Source organism: Dermacentor silvarum, chromosome 4 (assembly GCF_013339745.2).
Source record: "Dermacentor silvarum isolate Dsil-2018 chromosome 4, BIME_Dsil_1.4, whole genome shotgun sequence".
Taxonomy (NCBI): Eukaryota; Metazoa; Arthropoda; class Arachnida; order Ixodida; family Ixodidae; genus Dermacentor; species Dermacentor silvarum.
The window spans coordinates 21,021,512-21,039,543 of NC_051157.2; the positions used below are offsets into that span (position 1 = coordinate 21,021,512).

General features: G+C 43.5%; 1 protein-coding gene across 1 annotated transcript in view; it reads right to left on the reverse strand.

Annotated features, from left to right (window-relative positions):
- The window catches only part of LOC119449603 (scavenger receptor class B member 1-like), a 32,385-nt gene extending 17,744 nt beyond the window's left edge, over nt 1-14,641 (reverse strand). The window contains exons 1-8 of the mRNA XM_037712817.2: nt 14,511-14,641; nt 13,993-14,073; nt 10,890-10,981; nt 6,639-6,799; nt 5,641-5,782; nt 4,788-4,997; nt 3,984-4,075; nt 3,671-3,717 (exon numbers count right to left, since the gene is read on the reverse strand). Of these exons, the coding sequence (XP_037568745.1) occupies nt 3,671-3,717; nt 3,984-4,075; nt 4,788-4,997; nt 5,641-5,782; nt 6,639-6,799; nt 10,890-10,981; nt 13,993-14,014 (766 nt within the window). The 5' untranslated portion in view covers nt 14,015-14,073; nt 14,511-14,641. The remainder of the gene's footprint in view (nt 1-3,670; nt 3,718-3,983; nt 4,076-4,787; nt 4,998-5,640; nt 5,783-6,638; nt 6,800-10,889; nt 10,982-13,992; nt 14,074-14,510) is intronic.
- Nucleotides 14,642-18,032: the final 3,391 nt, after the last annotated feature.

An 18,032-nucleotide genomic window follows, 5' to 3' on the forward strand; every position in this document is an offset into this window, starting at 1 on the left:
CACAATGCTCCGCCTCCGAGACATCACCGTAGCGCGCAGTTCAAAGTTCACTTTGGACTTCCGATTTTGGTGCCTACGAAGCGCTAAACGTAAGCCAAACGTGGCTGTCCTCAGCGAGCCGCAGTGCGCTTAGCCAGTGGATTCGTGGCGGCACCTCGCAGGCGGCCGCGGTGTAGCCGACCGCAGCGACCAATAGCAGCAGCGTATTGGAGTGTGCTTTATTATGAAATAAAGCACACAGAAAAGAGCGAGGATCACGGGCTTTTTGAAATGAGAGCGTTTGAGAGAAAGGTGACTTCACGCTCCGCTTGCGAGCTCCACAAACCGAGTACGACAGCAGAACTCGGCTGAGATGTTCACAACAGCGTATGCTACCCACGGACTATGTTATTTCACCAAGTCCGAGGGGTGGTTCAGGGCCCCTTTAATTGTTTCTAATTATTCCTGACATTCAATTAGCTCTTTACAGTACTAAACCTGTGCTCTGATGTCATATCTATCACCAACCATACGTAGAACCATCGACATCTACCTGCTTTAATTTTTTTATGGTTTACTTTTAATTTTGTCCCACCTCTGTGACAAACCGGAAGTTGTTGCGCAATAAACAAGAGAGTCACTCGGTGCTCGTGCCACTAAAGAAACTATAAAAACGTCAGCTGAGGCAAACGTTATTTCAAGCATCCTTCTGTATGAAAATTTGAGTGGCAAAACCATCGTCAAAGTGCGCATGCCATGACATGGTAGGCAGGAACACTGCTGCGCCATTGTCGCGTTGCTAAACTTGCGGAGGTAGCGGGGTGTGCAGCAGCTCGCAGTGCTCGAAGAAACGAGCGCTGACGGTTCCCTCTGTGCAAGGGGGGACGAGGAGCGAGTGAACGTATGGACGAGATCAAGCACGCGCTGGGGGAGAGGAACGCATGCCTATCTGCCTTCTCCTACCCGCACGTGTCCGTGGGTGGCCCACGCGATCTATCTTGGAGGTAATCTCTTCGCGGCAAATGCAACAGGCTAGCCAAAATGGTTGGTGCCTTCCCGCGTATTTTTGTTGCTCCTGCCCGTATAGTGTTAGCGGTCGGTCAGGTAATCTCAAGTTTCCAAGACACGGTCCGAAGCTCTTGCTTGCGCTGCGACTGCGAGTTCGTGGTCATGAGTGGGATCTGTTAAAGTTTGCCTAAGCGTGTGTGACGCCGATAAAACTACGTACCTTACTTCGTGAAGTTGCATCTTGGCTATCGCCATCAATGCTCTGCCTTTCTGGTGAAACTGCGACTTTACTTTTTTTTTTTTTAAGGATGAATATCTGATCTTTTTACACTTTCGTTTTTTTCTTGGGGGCGCCGGCCGCGGGCACTAAGTGTGGTCAGCTTTGGCTTCCACGATTTACGGCGCCGTGCGACGCAACACACTCAAATCTCCGATGCGGCGAGCCACTGTCGATGCATTGCTCTTGGCGTGATTGCACCGCACATGCTGGCGCGGTATACCGCGCTACTTGCAATTTGTTTACGAGTGCTTACTAAAAAGATGCTATCCACCAGGAATGCTCTGGGAATTCGTGAAGTTGTTTTAATTCTGAACCTTTAAAACCTCAAATTAACAAAATTAGCAATGTAACGAAGTTTTCCGCTACAAGTACAACTTCACTATATCGAGGTCCGACTGTATTATGAACGATTATGTATTATGCTATAGGGCATGGTGTAGCTTTTTTTTTTTTTTTTTTTTTTTTTTTTTTAAGGCAGAGGTTTCTTTCCCTCCAAGGAGGTGTAAAAAAAATCTTCTGGAGCGGTGATGTCTTGAAAGTGAAGCCATACTGCTGCCATCTTAGTAAAGAGACATCAGGAAATCGGGCACAATGGGAAGCGCTTTCCTTTTGCTTCCTTTGTGTTTAAGATAGCTATTTTTGCCATGCAGATCCTGCTGAATGTCTACATTTGTGTTACTGGTTTTAATGGGAAACCTGAATGCTGCGACACGTTTTCTGGGAGATCACAATATCAATACTCAGCCAAACATAATATTTTTACCTAGAAACAACAAGCTTTTATTTTCCAGTTACCCTAGTGTTTACATTAGCAAAACAAAAGCTCAAGTTATGAGTGGACTCCAGCTGGAGCGGCGGCACTCTTTCAGAGGTGAAGTCAGGGCAAGCGCTGGCTTCACCTCTGCTGGTAAATGTTGCAAGAGCTCCCACTCCAGAATTTTTTTTTAAGACCTCCTTGTTTCACTCTTCCCCCTACATTGCAGCTGCTGGCTCCTGTGTTGTCAAGTAGCACAAGCCCACTACCCAACAGCCAATAGTCTTGTTTCTATGCGATGCTAGAGCTTCACAGAATAGCGCCGCAATGCAGTCTAAGCTTACCACTGTTGCCTCCATTGCCTCGTGCCTCACTTTGCGAGTGATGGCTGTTTTGCCGTGCAGACACAAGCCCACTAGCCCCTATCACATTACACAATAATGTTCCGATTATTATACTATTGTGTGAAAGGAGTTGGCACTACCAGTATGGTGAAATTTTTGTCCATCTCCAAAAAAAAAAAGGGGGGGGGGGGGGAGCACTACCCACCAGACCATTGCCCACAAACCACTTTTGTCTTATGATACGCTACAGCACCCTAGTGGATGCCAAAAGGGGCACTAAAGTCAGGGGCTCTTGATTTCTTACAGCGTGGTGCGCACGCTGTTCGTTTGTGAAGATGATGAGCACCAAGGAGTGCACTGAACATATTGCACAGTGTGTCAAAATGAAGTAGCATCAATAAGCAGCAAAGGATGGCATGGAACAAGAGTGCACACTTGCTCGTCGACGCAAAGTACAGCAGCATTGATACACACCAATAACACAGCAGTGGGGCCCGACCGTGTAGTTTACAGATGCAATATTACTTTCAGAAGCACTTCGTATAGGATGAATTCAGTTTGATATGTGGTGTGTGCAATGGCCTATGGTTGGTCGCACCGCACAGCTAAATTGAGAGAGGTATTTCCTGATGAAAATATGTCCAACTTCGCCATGTCCAACTGATGAAAATATGTCCAACTTGCATGAGCGCATTTCTTGCCCTTATGAGTTCAGCCTGCTCACTCGGAATGCAGTGTAAACATTGCGAGTTACAATAAAGATTACTTTATCTGCTCAAGTTGTCTGGTCGGAAGAAAAAACCTGCAACTGTGTGCGCAGCTGCCTTAATGCTTTCAGCATGACACAAAAATGAACAAAAGCCTTGCAATATTGTGCACTGCTACAATTATAATGCTAGACCAATTATAGTGTACCGCATGCTGCCTTCATGTGAGCACTTGTAATGACCATAAAGTACAATTGAGATGCTACTAACATCACTGCTGCCTTTTCAGTTTGATATAAGGTCAACAAGCACAATTCTTAATGACACAGCAAATACAAACTGGGCCAAGAAGCTCCCTTAAGAGTTAACCACCACAACAGCTCAGTAGCTATGACACTCGGCTGCAGAGCATGAGCTATTGAGTTCAATTCCTGGTTATAGCTGCCAAATTCCTTGCTAAAGAAAAACAAGTTCCACAGCAGTTATTGCCTTTGGCCACATTTGGCAATAAAGGCTCTCAAGCAGAATTCTGACAGCCAAGAATTTCTTACTTTTATGTAACTGTAACACAACCATCAACTGAGCGAGTAATACTCACTTGTGCCATTTATCATGTTGCATGTTCCATTCCACCAGGTCATGTTCCTGTGCAGGAGCAAGTCACAAATGTAAATTGAAACATGCAGACTAGTACATGGCACTAGCAAGGACCGCAGCTAAATATGCAAGCACATCTAAACACTTTTGCGCAGCAGACAACCTATGCAGCCAAGTAGTAACACTGTCTGTAAACCTAGAGTTGCAAGCACTACTGTTCTACAAATCAGAATAACATGCTTTTCATAAAGGCTGCAAGCTAAGTTTTAAATTAAATTTGAATTTTAAGAAATGAACGTGAGTGAACAACTTACTGCAGGCCATTCCAACGAGTGATAACATTGTATTTGTCCATTTGGCCTTTGCCTGTGTACACAGTGAAAAGGCCATCATTGGAACCATTACGCTGAAAAACAAATACAGGAAAGATATGAATAATGGACACCTAGTCCAGAGGTGCGCATAATATAGAATGTTAATTTAGAATGTGAAACACTAACTGAAGGTGCAAGCTAGCTTGCTGGAGCCTGCTTGCAGCCATATCTCTGTTCTTGGGTGTTATAATTGCTTCAGTAGTAATACAGCCAGTTGCTCCTCACTACAGCTGCATTCACACTGAAAGTTGGACTCCTGGAACTGCTGCTATGAGTCATGACTTACAAACTGCAATTTACAGGGCAGTTGAAGGAAGTGCAAGTATTTGATAGGCAGGCCTTGGAAAGCATCAAATTTATTCTAAAGACTTCAAAGGAATAACTGATGCCTGGCAATGCAGCAGTCAAACAGCCAGACTCGGCTAAGTGAGCAAGCGCAGTCCTTTGATAAAAGCATTCCCACAAGTATGCAATGTATGTGTAGGGAAGGCTTTAGGTTCAAAGCTTAAAGAGCAATGAAATGGCAAGGCAAATCAATCCAAATGATCAAAGCTCCACTGAGAGAGTGCACAAATCCAGAGTGAAGTGTGTTGTGTAATGCTGACTCAATTGCAGTTATCAAAATGCTAGCTGTTGTAGAAATTCAAATAGTAATAGCATTTAGCAGATAAGAGAAAGCTAAATCACGAATCTAGTAATGCATTTCTTGCACTACTTATCCTTACAATCCTGCTGGTCACTAACCTGGATCATCCAGCCAAACTTCCCATTTGTGGACGGCAGCGTTGGGTCAATGCGGCGGCTGGCTATGACAAGTGGATCTACATAGCCATCAAACAGGAGCTCGCCCACTGTATGTCGTGAAACGGGCTGCTCTTTAAGTAGGTTAATAAGAAATGCGATTGCTGCATGCTTGATGGGGTTCTTAACCTTATCCAGAAGGACACCAGCTGACTGGAAAAAAAGCAGAATTAAGCCAATCTAACAAGAACAAGCAATGTCACTCATTGTCAAACACAATAGGTAACCTAGACCCATAAAATTGTGAAAGCCTGCAGTTTGCACAATGAATCACAACAGATGTGTACTGACAAATTGGGTGTTTCATGGGGCAAAGGCTATTTCAACCATAATGTGTGCAACACTGGTTGTTGAAGCTAACAAGAGCTGATACAAAGGTCTGGTTTTATTGGCAGTTGTGGACATCATCGAAGAAGACACTTCATAGCCATATGACAAAATGCTGTTGAATAGTATTTGTGCAAAACACTTATGGAACACAATTGATTTATTTCTGTCACAACAGACAACACATAGTTGTACACTTTTCTGTTAGTTGCTTTTACTATGAGACGCTGGCAATATTAAACACACAGACCACAAAAAATGAATCTGCACGAGTACCTGTGGAAAGACTCATAACTGCAAAAAAACAATCGGCCATTAAACCAAAGATAGCAACAGACATAACATCAATCAACAGAGTTACACATTAGCCTTGTCTAGCCACAAACAAAAAGTAATGCTGCAAGTGTTTCCACACTCATCTGGCATACCACTGGCCTTCATGCTTTTGAGGAATCCAAGCTCAACCTACCACAAGAGGAGCGTTGATAGTTGTGATGTAGTCCTTTTGAGTACCAACAGATGCATTTCTGTCAAAAACATATGTCTTGACTTCTCTGTAGGAAATGGTGCCATTGGAATTCCAGGTGATGTTTTTCTTCACCCATGTTACCCTGTAAACATTGTTGAAAACTGTTCAAAATTGTGGTTCATGCAATCTGGCAAATGATGAATGAGAAAGTCTAGTTTAAAACTAATTCACAAGTATAATTTAACTTGGTTCATGGTAGGACACCAGTATAGCACATTTTAAAACCTATGATGTGAGCATTCCAAAGTGATGTTCTAGCAAGAATATTCAACAAAGAAGCAATACCCCTATGACAACAAAACAAATGACTACAGGACAAGAGTCACCAGGTACTGCTGTATCAATGCTAGGGTGCGATTGCGCAAACAGCTCGCTTTCCGCACGTTCGGTTTGACTGCTACGTCACAAAGTGGGAAAGCTGCGGTACCGCCCCGCTGTCTCTGACGGCCGCTGACAGCAATCACAATTCTGACCGATCACGAGAAGGCAAGCAAAGGAACGGAAAACCGAGCTGTTTGCGCGATCGCACACCTGTCCTATAAGTTGTCCAGCAACAAGTGTAAATAAAACAAAAGTCACCCTGGGCAAATAATTTAAGTAACCTAAGGTTTGTTTCAGTGCATCATATGGCAAAGAAGAGCTGAAATTCGATGTGACATGGTAATAACATGCAAGTGAGATGGTGGCCACAATTATCTACAGCATATTGAAAATGCTCTTCACTTAGTGTTGGAAGATTAGTGCTGCAAATACTCCAAGCAAAAGAAATAAAGAAACGCAGCAATCTATGTTGCTTCAGTGATTTACATTCATCTAATGAAGTATTCAATATCGCCTAAATCCATGAATACCATCCCGATTAAGCAGTTGCAAGCATAGAAGATTACAACATAGAACAGTGCAACATGCCTGCTGCGTAAAAAACAGAGGTAACACACCTGTAAGAATAAGGTCCAACCTCCTCAAATTTTGGCTTCTCTTCTTTTGCAAGGAACTGCTCTGGATTGGTCAAGTTGAAGAAGTAGAAATTTCTGTAGATGGGTAGAGGAATGTCTCGCCACAGATTAAATGCATCAGAGTTATTAACCAGAGGAAGTTTCTGAAAATCAGAAAAATGAAGGCAAGAAATGTTAGCTGTATGTCCCGATTTCTTATTTCATAATAAAAAATAAAATAAAGCGATAAATAAAATAATCATGCACATAATTTCACACCAACTTCCTTCACAATATTCAGTGCTACAAAAAATGTCTGCAGTAAAACTATCAGATAGCAAAAAAAAAAAAATTAGACACTAAACTGAAAAGCAATACAAGTCAGCTAATGATGTGCATTTCACCTTACGCACAAAGTTCAAACTACGAGTCTTAAATGTCAACTGCAATGAAAGTTGACTTAAAGGGATACTAAAGAGAAACACTAAATCAGTTTGGACTAAAAGTATTCTTTGAAAACAATTTTAGTTAATTTTGCGATAAGAGATCAATCATTACAAGAGAAAATGAAGGTCAAAGTTAAATTTCTTGAATTCCGTGCCTAAACCCCAGCGTTGGTACATAAGTACGATCTTCATGGATTACCAAGTATTTTTCATATTCGGGCCACGCTTGCTCAGTAAAATTAACGAAATTTGCTATGTTCAATCTTAGGCTCCTTTATGGCAAATTCCATTGGGAGAACAGGAGCACTCAAAAGCACGCTGAAAGTGCTCATTCCAGAGGCGCCGTGTTTCAGTGGTCGAACAGGAGTGGGAGAGCCGTCATCCAGTGGTAGAACAAGTGCAGTGTCGCTGCGCCGAGAGCAGCCGGGAGCAGTCCGAACTGCTCTCGCCTGAAAAGCGGAATACGGAATAAGTCACGTGACTTAAACCGTCATATCCTCCTCATTTCTTTTTATTTTGCTTCAGCCGGTGCGCGCGGCGGCAATGGCGGCAGCCAAGCGTAGTTGGTGTTTTGGTACCGCGGTTTTTTGACGTCGGCGATACGAGCGAGCTTCGCAGCGATTTAGCGACACATCCTGGCATTTCTAGCCCGCCTTGCTTCTCGTTGGATGCGCGGGGGACAGCGGCAGCAAAGCGTCATCGCCTTGCTAAAGTGCTTGAGACGCTCGACGGTGACAGCAGCGAAAGCTGCTGGAGCTCAACTTCAGATTCAAGTTGCAGTTTCAGATGATCTTCGCAGGCGGACACTTTGTGGGATGCATCGGCGCTGCACAAAAGTATGTAGTACGTGGCCGCAAACGGTGACAGCCTTACGCCCGACAGATTACAGGACGATCACGGGTGTTTTGCCGCTCTCCTGCAGAGAATGGTGGGACGTCCATTGCTTTAGTCACATGGTACATTTCTCCTCACATGTCCCCCTCCCACCTGCTCTCCGAATGCACGCCGTATTCCAGTGGCGGGTCGAGTGTGCCTGTTCTCACTGTGCTGTCGCCTGACTTCGCACTGCGCGGTGCCCTGCTCCTGTTCTCCCAATGGAATTCGCCATTAGAACACATTTTTCGGTCCATTTTTAACGAGAAACCATTAAGTGAACCCTAGCATACATCGTCAAAATTCATGACGCCCCAACGAGTCTAAATCACAATTTAAAATGTACACTCGGGACCATATCGTGCTGCTGACATGCAAGTGTTCTCATACCACCAAATGACAAGTTTAGGACTACTATGCAGATACTGAATGATACAATTTGTTTCGCGGTGCACGTGAGTGCAAACTTAGTTCTAATGAAAAGAACCGTGAAAAAATTTTCATGTTAATAGCCGAGACATTGCCGGGTGTGGTAGTACAAACTAAAATGGTACATAAGACAGTTTCTGAAACTGCCGTTTATAAATCCTATTAGTTTTTATCAACACGCTCAGCGACACTTTGAATGCCGTTAATATTAACATTTACTGTGTCCAGCATTTCTAGCGTGTGAGGTAGCAGACGGTGAAGTCAATTACATTGCGCCAGTGACGTTGGGACCGCCGAAAATTTGTCACTTGTATAGTTCGGCACAATGAATGTGGCCCTCAGCAGTACGGCGATGTGCTGTTGCCACAGTGCATGCGCACAAGCAGTGCTGGGCAGTATCGAAGATACATGTATCTTAAATACTATCTTGGATATTCTTTGGGTATCTTGTATCTGTATCATGATACATCTGGCAAGACGTTTACCAGTATCTGTATTTTCGATACATGATAGAATGTATCACGAATCTTAAGATACAAGATACTGCTATCGCAACATCACTGTATGAAACTCTAAACGTTGGCTGAACTCCGCTTCTCAAGCTGATACTGCTGCCACTAAGCCACCTGAATGAAACTAAAAGCAGAGACCATCCTTTTATCTTTCCGCCAGAGCCCTCCAGCGAGGACAGGCGATGAGGTCTGTGCGTCCCTATTGGTGAAGCAGAGTCACGTGGTGGCGCTCTTGCCGTCTCGACAAAAACAAGTGCACGAACATCTGCGCGCAGCCGAGCTTTTGTTTTCTTGATTTGTTTTTAGTTGCATCGGTGCCACGACACTTGCTTGTAGCCACACAACTGTGCTGCATACGCCAATGCATGAGGTGTTTTTCATGCAATTCTGATGCCTATCGTGTCATTATCGAAGTTTCTCTTGCTTGATGCTTTGTTATGAAGTCTGAAGAATGCAAGAATGGGGTTGACTTGCATCTAGTGACTTTCACACATCACCGATTTGAAGGATCTCTTGGATGTAAGACTGCGCCATCGTGCAGAGGCTTCTTATTGAAGTTCTTGTAATTAGATGGCGACCCACTAGCTTGTCGACAAGCAGAGCAGCATTCATTCATTCATTCATTATGGGGTTTTACGTGCCAAAACCACGATCTGATTATGAGGCACGCCGTAGTGGGGGACTCCGGAAATTTGGACCACCTGGGGTTCTTTAACGTGCACCTAAATCTAAGTACACGGGTGTTTTCGCATTTCGCCCCCATCAAAATGCGGCCGCCGTGGCCGGGATTCGATCCCACGACCTCGTGCTCAGCAGCCCAACACCATAGCCACTGAGCAACCACGGCGGGTAACAAGCAGAGCAGCGACTTCCATCAATTAGCTACAAGCAAAAAGCGCTGATAGCGCAGCGTATAGAGATCTTTCATGTCAAAGGGAGACTAAAGGCAAATATTAAGTCAAGATAAAGTGATAGATTAGCACTCGAGAATCTCTAAGGCGTCAATATTATCGTGCATAGAGCCTTAGTAATAGAGAAATTGAGGTATTAGAGACCCTGGGACATTCAAGTACTTGCCCAATGACGAAGACACTCCTCATTTAAGTTCTGTCACTAGTACTCAACCACTCGTTATAAAAACATCATTGTATTGCGTTATAAGATGAAAGAAAATGCTGCTTGTTCAGTTCTATTTCAATTTTAGAAAAAAGAACTCATTCACATTACCCTTGAAAACGACGCGTGCGGTTGAAAGGTTTCGTTTTCGCTCGACTCTGCACTGCCCATGCTTTTGCGTTTCAATAGTTTCATTATCGCATAGTGCTGAGCTGGTTTTGCTGGCTCGTGAAACTCGCACAAACTGCAAATAGCAGAGAATTCCACTTCCATGTGAAGTCGCGGGATGCCCGCATGGTCCACGCCACTTGACCAAAAAACAGCTGCAGCGTTGAACCATAGCTCTGTCTTGGCTCGGCTTAACCATGGCCATGCGTTTGCGCTATGTGCAAAAAACCCTAATGCCATATGTCGGGCGCCATTTTACTCACAAACGGCAGCAAAGGGCGGTGATAGCATATGCAACACATATTGCAGACACAGATATTTTTAATTTACTTAACTAAAAATTACCAATTGTGCATTACTGAGAATGTTGTTGCGATCACAAAATCAACCAATAGCGTCGGTTGGCCAGCCGCTTTTGATGTGATGGCATTGCGGAAGCAAGGGCAAGCAATTTTTCGCCGTGTTTGACACGAGATTGTGAATTCCTTGCTGCATGCAGTGCAGTAATGTTTCGCTCACACGTTTACAGCAGTCTCTACAACAGAAAGTGTTTCAGGGCCCCTTTCACTGTAGCAGAATGTTCTAACAACACGGTGTCCCAACGAGCAGCCCAATATGGCGGCGTCCAAGGGCTGCCAATGAAATTGTCAATGTGTGATGTAGGAAGCCCGAAAAGTGTAATAATAGGCAAAGTACAAGAATTACTTTACCGTATCTAAAAGACCAATGAATAACCTCGGCAGAAGGAGTACACCAACACCACCAAGAACAGCCAGAACAAATCCGACAATACCAAGCACAACTGGAAAAAAAAAAGTGTGAAAGAAGTTCAGTACCGACACCACAAATCTCTGGTGCTACATGTGTATTGCGTAATAAGTTATAATAATAATAACCTTGGAATATGAGTGAACAAAGGCTGCCTTCTCATGCCAATACCTAAAAGAGAAACAAAGCATCCCCTCAAGATATTTTAGTCTGGCTTGTAACTCTATTCTTTAAAATCAGCTTTAGTATCCCTACAAATATAAGCAGATCTGACAATTACAAAAGATGAAGATATGCCAATGCAAAATAAAAGATCAATTGATCAAGTTCACTCTCTTCAAGAAAATTAATGCCAAGTGCCACATGGTTAATTCTGCATTGTTAATACAATATCTAAAGACATGTGAAATACTGCCCGTTACCATAAACAAATGTAACTTCCATTCAGAGCGGGATTTCAGTTCATGAAATGAAAATTGCAAGCATGCAATTCAGAGCATGCATGCTAACAAACTAATTGGCAGTACAGTGCCATATGAAGAGGGAAGAAAATGAGAACAAAAATACAAAATTCATACGAAAACTCCTCTGGGAGCTGTCCAAGTATGCGTAAGCATTGTGCCACTTGCTCATCTCCACGCAGCCCAGTGTCATTATCAATGTTATGAAACTTGATCCCACCAGTATAAACCCCTAGCAACCCTCATAGGTCGTTATCAACCTCATTGAACATGATCCGACCCTTATCAACATGGATGTCCAGCGAAGCTGTTACAAAACCACCATTACAATTGCTGAGGGGGGTATGCAATGCTTTATTCATGGTTCGGATGCGTGTTTTGAGCTTGTTCTTTAATGAAACGTATGCTGTTCTGTGTGTTGTATGTGTGATTTCAATGATTGTATGCACTGTTCTCGCTTCACTTTGCTGAGCGCTTGTAGCCTCTGCCTTACGTGGGTATGAGCCAGTGCATTTTTTGCTTGCTTACAAGGGTAGAGCCATTGCTTACGAGGTATGAGCCATTGTTTAGGGAGGGTACAAGTCATTGCATTCGTCTTACGTGACGGCCAGACAGGTTTCCTCGTTGGGTAGGCATAGAAATACGCATTTAAAAACTCTGCACCAGATACAAGATGTTCCCTCACTTAAATAGGCCAGACAACAATACATCTTTAGGTCTTCAAAAACCAACAGAAATAACAAAGGTATGCTAAAATACTGAAGAAGCTATTGCAGATCTATGATCATAACATGCTTTTGAAAGCTAGACTAAGACGCCAAAGTACCTCAAACAAGGCAAGAAAAGCTGGCATTAGGTACCCCCTGTAGCACTCTATGCGGCTTCTGCTTAAATTCTGGGGTTTTACGTGCCAAAACCACAATACGATTATGACATAGTGGGGGACTCTGGATTCATTTTGACCACCTGGGGTTCTTTAATGTGCACACAAAAATCTACGTACATGAGTGTATTTGCATATTGCCCCCATCAAAATGTGGCCACCATGGTTGGGATCGAACCCGCAATCTTGTGCTCAGCAGCACAACGCCACAGCCATTGAGCTACCATGGCAGGTCATGTAGTTTCTACTGAAAGAGCAGGCACGACCAATACAAACAGGCAACGGAAGGGCAAATCACTAGTTGTGCAACCAACAAGGTGCATTATGAAGGAGCACAATCCACGAAAAGGAGAACAGGTTTCCGCATTGTCAGCCATGCAGACCAAAGTCAATTCACATAAGGCTCAGAATGTAAATGTGTTCAAAGAGAGGGGGCCAGCACACACGCAACTGCGTTTTGGCATTGAACAATGAGGCCAGGTAATGTCAACACAGGAGTGGTCGTCCATGTGTGCTTGCTACTGCATGAGGCTGCCAGAAATGAGCAAGTCCTGTACACCAGGTTACTCAAATTATGAAGTGACTAGAGACAACAGACATTGACAAAGGGGGAAAAAAAAAAAAAAAGATACCTATTTGCATGCTAATGCTTTACTTGGTTGTTAAAGACAATAGTTTTAGCATTTGTTACGAGATGATCACTCAGTAGTTCCTAAAAAAACTAAGAGGAAATAAAAATGAGTGAATAAAAAGAATTGAGCAGCTTAAATATGGCAAGACAGCAGTGTACCACAGCTTGAACACTTTAAAGATGAATGTACATGCAATTCCCTCCTGTCTCTTGCTTTTTGCACTGCTATATAATGCTAATAATCAGGCAACCGTCTTCAATATGAAGGAAAAGTGGAGGCACAGAGCCAGGTGAATTAAAATGCAAGCACTGCATTAGCAAGCAAAATCACTATATCCTAACACGGTAGCCAGCAGCAAAACCGGTTCTGTTAGTAAGCAAATGGCAAAGAAAATAAGGCAAATTTTGGGCAACGTCCAATAACATTCTTTACAGATCGCCCCCTTTCCTTGTTTGCATTTATTAACGTGATGTGGCGACTAAACTGATATGACACATCTGGCACTGTAAATATACACCAACAATGCTTACATACATAATGAGAGAAAACTTGCAGATTATTTTTGTTATTTTTATTCACGTGCAGACAATTAACGTCTGCTATCTGCACCGGACAACTGCAAACGAGGCCGCGAATGCCAATTGGCATACGCCACGCTAAATGATAAGTACTAACAGGATTTTGGCTCTAATTCCGTTATGTGCGGATACGAAAGCCAGACTGCAGATAAGCTTGGGGGTGCACGTCATGGCATTGCGCTTTGAGCCCTCCGTATACATAACAATGTTCTCTGGTATGAGCTAAGCAACTTCCGTAATTTCGCAGAGGCTTTCGACAACATAATTTAGAAATATCGGGTTTACGCTTAGCGCACCTTGGCACCGTTAACAAGTTTCGAACTCTGCTTGCTGCTTTTTTAATTTTTTTCATTCGGTTCAAGTACAACACGCTCGCTCGTGGCACGAACATGTCACTTTTTGAAGAAAAAAAAAAGTAAGCACGTGCTCTAGAAGTGCAAATAAATTAAAGTAATGCATGCGCGCGCCTCACATATCGGAACATTACTCACCGAGGACGCGACTCAAAGCCATACTTTCTTCTTGAGTCGTCACACCCACATGATGTCCCAGTTAGCGCTTTTTCCGAGAGCCTGAAAGCATAACAAACCGACGTCTTTTCACACGACCGCAACACAGCCAGCAAGTTTGGCCTAGATATCGCGATAAACGTAAAATCCAAGGTAGTCTGCAAGCACACTGAGCCACTGACTGAGCTATCGCAAAAACGGTGTCCTCGATTGCTTGTTGCGACTGCAGCAGTTTCGCCTGACAGCTCCCCATTAACTGCGCTAAAATGAACCGCCCAAATCAAAACAAGCTGTTGCCGACGTCACGTGCTTGTCTACATGTGCGAATACAAGTGTCCTAGCGCGCACGGACAAAAGTCGCCGAGCACGAGGTGAACTGTCCAGAGTGAAACAAAATCGTTTTACAAGCAACACCCCGAAACACTACAAACCCTACAGCACGGTGTGCACTCACGACAACTCAATCGCGCGGTATGCAGCTGCCTCGAGCTTTCGCTTACCTTTTCGAAACACGCACACACGCCACCAACTGCTGCCAGGGTGCCTTGCTAGAGTGTAGTGTAGCCGAACTGCTCAGTAGTCAACCATGAGTCAACTACACGAGTTGCGAGAGTTGCGCGTTGTCACGAGGAGGTTGGCGAGGGTCCCTAGAAATGCCGTAGCCATATGGTCCCTAGCAGTCCCTAGAATAGTTCTAGAAACTCATGTAGGGACCATGTCGTAACAAAAGTACCTAGACTATTTCGACTTCCCTAGATTGACTTCATACCGTCCGCGCCGCCGTATTTTCATTTTTGCGTTTTTTCCCAATGCAAAGGAGGCATTGGTTTTTCCTAAAGCGAGCTCAGCACAATTCATGGCGCCGACTGGGGAGAAGCCCTCTACACCCTCTTCATGCTCACTTTAGTTTTTCCTCATCGTGCCACGTGCTGTGCGGCTCTGTCGTATATTTATAGCCTTTTCTCGTCATTCGGCGAGGAGCGAGTTGGATAAATCTAGGGAGCGTTTAAGCTGAAGCGGCCTTGATGAGATTGCGCTGAATGTGTGTTGTCTGGGTGAGGCGCTCGAGGCACGTAGTTGTTAGCACGACGGGAAGACGTACGGCATATTCGCGTTCTTGTTAAATTTATAACCGCATTCACAAGCGCACAGAACACCACTAAGTGCGCGCGACTACGGATTTCAACAGTAATTTATAATTGATTACATGCAGTGTACGCAGGACAACGCAAATTCGGTAATGTGATTACTTCCCTTATTTATTATCTACCCTCACAAGCGCGAAAGATTTTATTCTAGTATATCTGGCAGCATCACTGCGATTACCCACTGCAGTAATCAACAGAATATACATTGGTTGCTGCATTCTTTTTCCACATTTTAAGTAAACAATTCAGTTGGCCAATCAGGTGTGCAGTGCCCTCTCTTCTCCCTAGTATTAAGAAAACAAGAACAATGTGATTTCCCTTTATGCAGCTTGGTCTTGGCTAATTGTGCAGTGCATGCCTTTGCACCCCTCTCTCTCTTTTGCTAATCATCTCCAACCTTGATTTCATTGCGTTTACACAAAACTTATGTATAGTTTATTTTATTGCTGAAATGCATTCCTCCTCCACAGTGTCTTCGATTCCTTTCGCTCACTCTCTGCACTTATCAAAAAGTATTTGTTGGAACATGAATGGTCAATGTGGTTTCCTGGATCAGCATGCCCTGCCACCAATTCCAAGTCAGAAATGTGATATCTGTCAAAGCTTTTGAAAGGACTTCAAAGCCATAGTGAAGCCTACAAAGTTTTTCTTTATTTATGTACTGGATGAGAGTGCTAATTTCAAGTAACACTATTAACAAAAATTAACTTAGCTTATTGATAGTATGCCATTCCAAAGTAGAAAATGCATGATATTTGCCTAGAACAGATGTTCAAGAAGAGGACAAATGTGAGAGAGGAGTGGAAGCACCATATTGGAAAGGCGCAATTGACAGTAGCCTCCTGCTGATGGAGACCTCTACACCACAGCCAGTATGTTACAGGGAATGACAACCAATTTTTAAGGACCTAGTTTTTTATGGTGCAACGAAAAGCTCACACTTTTAAGTGTGTGCACCTGCAGCGGTTACTTAAAAAAGCATGTGGATATTGTAAGCAGAATTTTTCGGTCTGAGCCAACGTTTTTAGATTACTGAACCTAATATAAAAACGCTGGTCTGAGCGGCCTCTAAAAAAGTAAGAGTCCCTCCTCCAGCAACGCTGAGAAGTGAGAGCGATGCCAATAGGCATAGAGTTAATATACCGACTGTTTATTAACTCTATGCCAATAGGCCGCCTCACAAATTGTGAAAGCCACCCATCGTTCTGCCTTCACAGGAGTGAGTGCAACTGTGGTTAACCACCTGCATTTTGATCTTTTCAACCACTTTTGAAAATAAAAAGCTGGTACAAGCAGTTTACAAGCAGTTTGCATTTTTGTACAGACCTTTCTTATATTTGTACTGCATTTTCCCCCAATTACATGCCTGCACCATGGCTGGCTGGCCGCTGTCATCGCTATTCTGTCGATAGACAAGCCAAGCCAACTCATTGAAAATGGAAGCGAAGGCAGTGCCACTTTTCTGCTCACTACAAACGAAGGCCTATATGCACGTTGTAAGTTAGAAAAAACTTATAACAGAAAAAAGTGTACTGAATTTCAATACTAATAAAAAGACCAGAAACCGCATACACTAGTAGAAGGTCACGTGATAGACCTCTTATGCATCTTCATGTTTTTGCCATGTGGGGCGCCAAAGGTCATTTTTGCAACTTTTAGTGAATAATTATAAATATAAATTCATGTTTAACGCGTAAAACATGGCTCATTTTAACCAGCAGGATAGGCAATCTTTCCATCAGCGGGGTTATCTTGATTCATGTTCTGAGCGGTTGCCTATCCCTTTAATACTGAAAAGGCAAATAATATTGCACTTTAGCATGAAAGAAAATGCAAGTTGAGCAATTTTATATTTTCCTGCAGAACTCACTATCTTTCTACAAGTCCAGGAGGCACTAAAGCAGTTTGGCTGAGTCCTACTAAAATATGCCGACGCCATCCAGTATGGTGGCTGCGAAAACTGTATGCTATTTTTTAATGATGACAGACCTACATCAATCAACACTAGCTAATGCTCGACCATCCAATGCGTCCAGCCAAGCTCTGTCCATGAACAGAGTGCATGTGCTCCTGCGTTCTAGCATGCCAGTGTGCACTCGGGTCAGACATTGGATACATGTGCCTCAAGATGAGCAATGAATCTGCCAACGCGAAATCGCAGCACCTCCTACCAAAAACCGTTTCCTCCAACTGCTAGGCTGCGTTACGGCACTGCTGTTGACATGCAAAATTTCAGCTCTAGTTGCCCATAGGTATACAACGTGCTCTGGCTGACCGCAGGTGGGAGAGCCTTTAGCAAAGCATAGCGTCTGACTGTCTCCCACACTGCAGGATTCCCATGTTAGGTGGCTCTCTCTGTTCCCAGGTTATTTGAATGAAAAAAGAGATGTGCTGTCATCTACCACAATTTTCTAAATGTCTGTCGCCTCTGCAGTGGCCGCAGGTGGAATAACACCATGCATGCCGTCTTCGATAAGAACAACCTAATGGAGAATTTTGAAGTTCTGAAGCACTGCTGCTTGCTCTTTTGGAACAACTCCTGTGATAGTAAAACTTGACATAAACTGGACACATCATTCTGGACTTGATTAGCGTATGGTAACAGAGTTTTACAGTAATAAGCAGTTTCATGCAACCATAGTAATCAGCTTGTGCACTGAAATACCTGTTGGTAGCATGTCTCAAGATGTTTATGGTACTGAAAACTTACCAGCTCCACCACACAACAGCACCTTTTGTAGTGATGTATGCAGCTTCTTGACCTAGTATTTTACTCACTTGGCAATTGTATTTAGTCATACATACTTCTGTGAAGCCATAAGCAACAAAGAAGTATACTTGTGGGAACACTGGTTTACAACATGAAAAGCATGA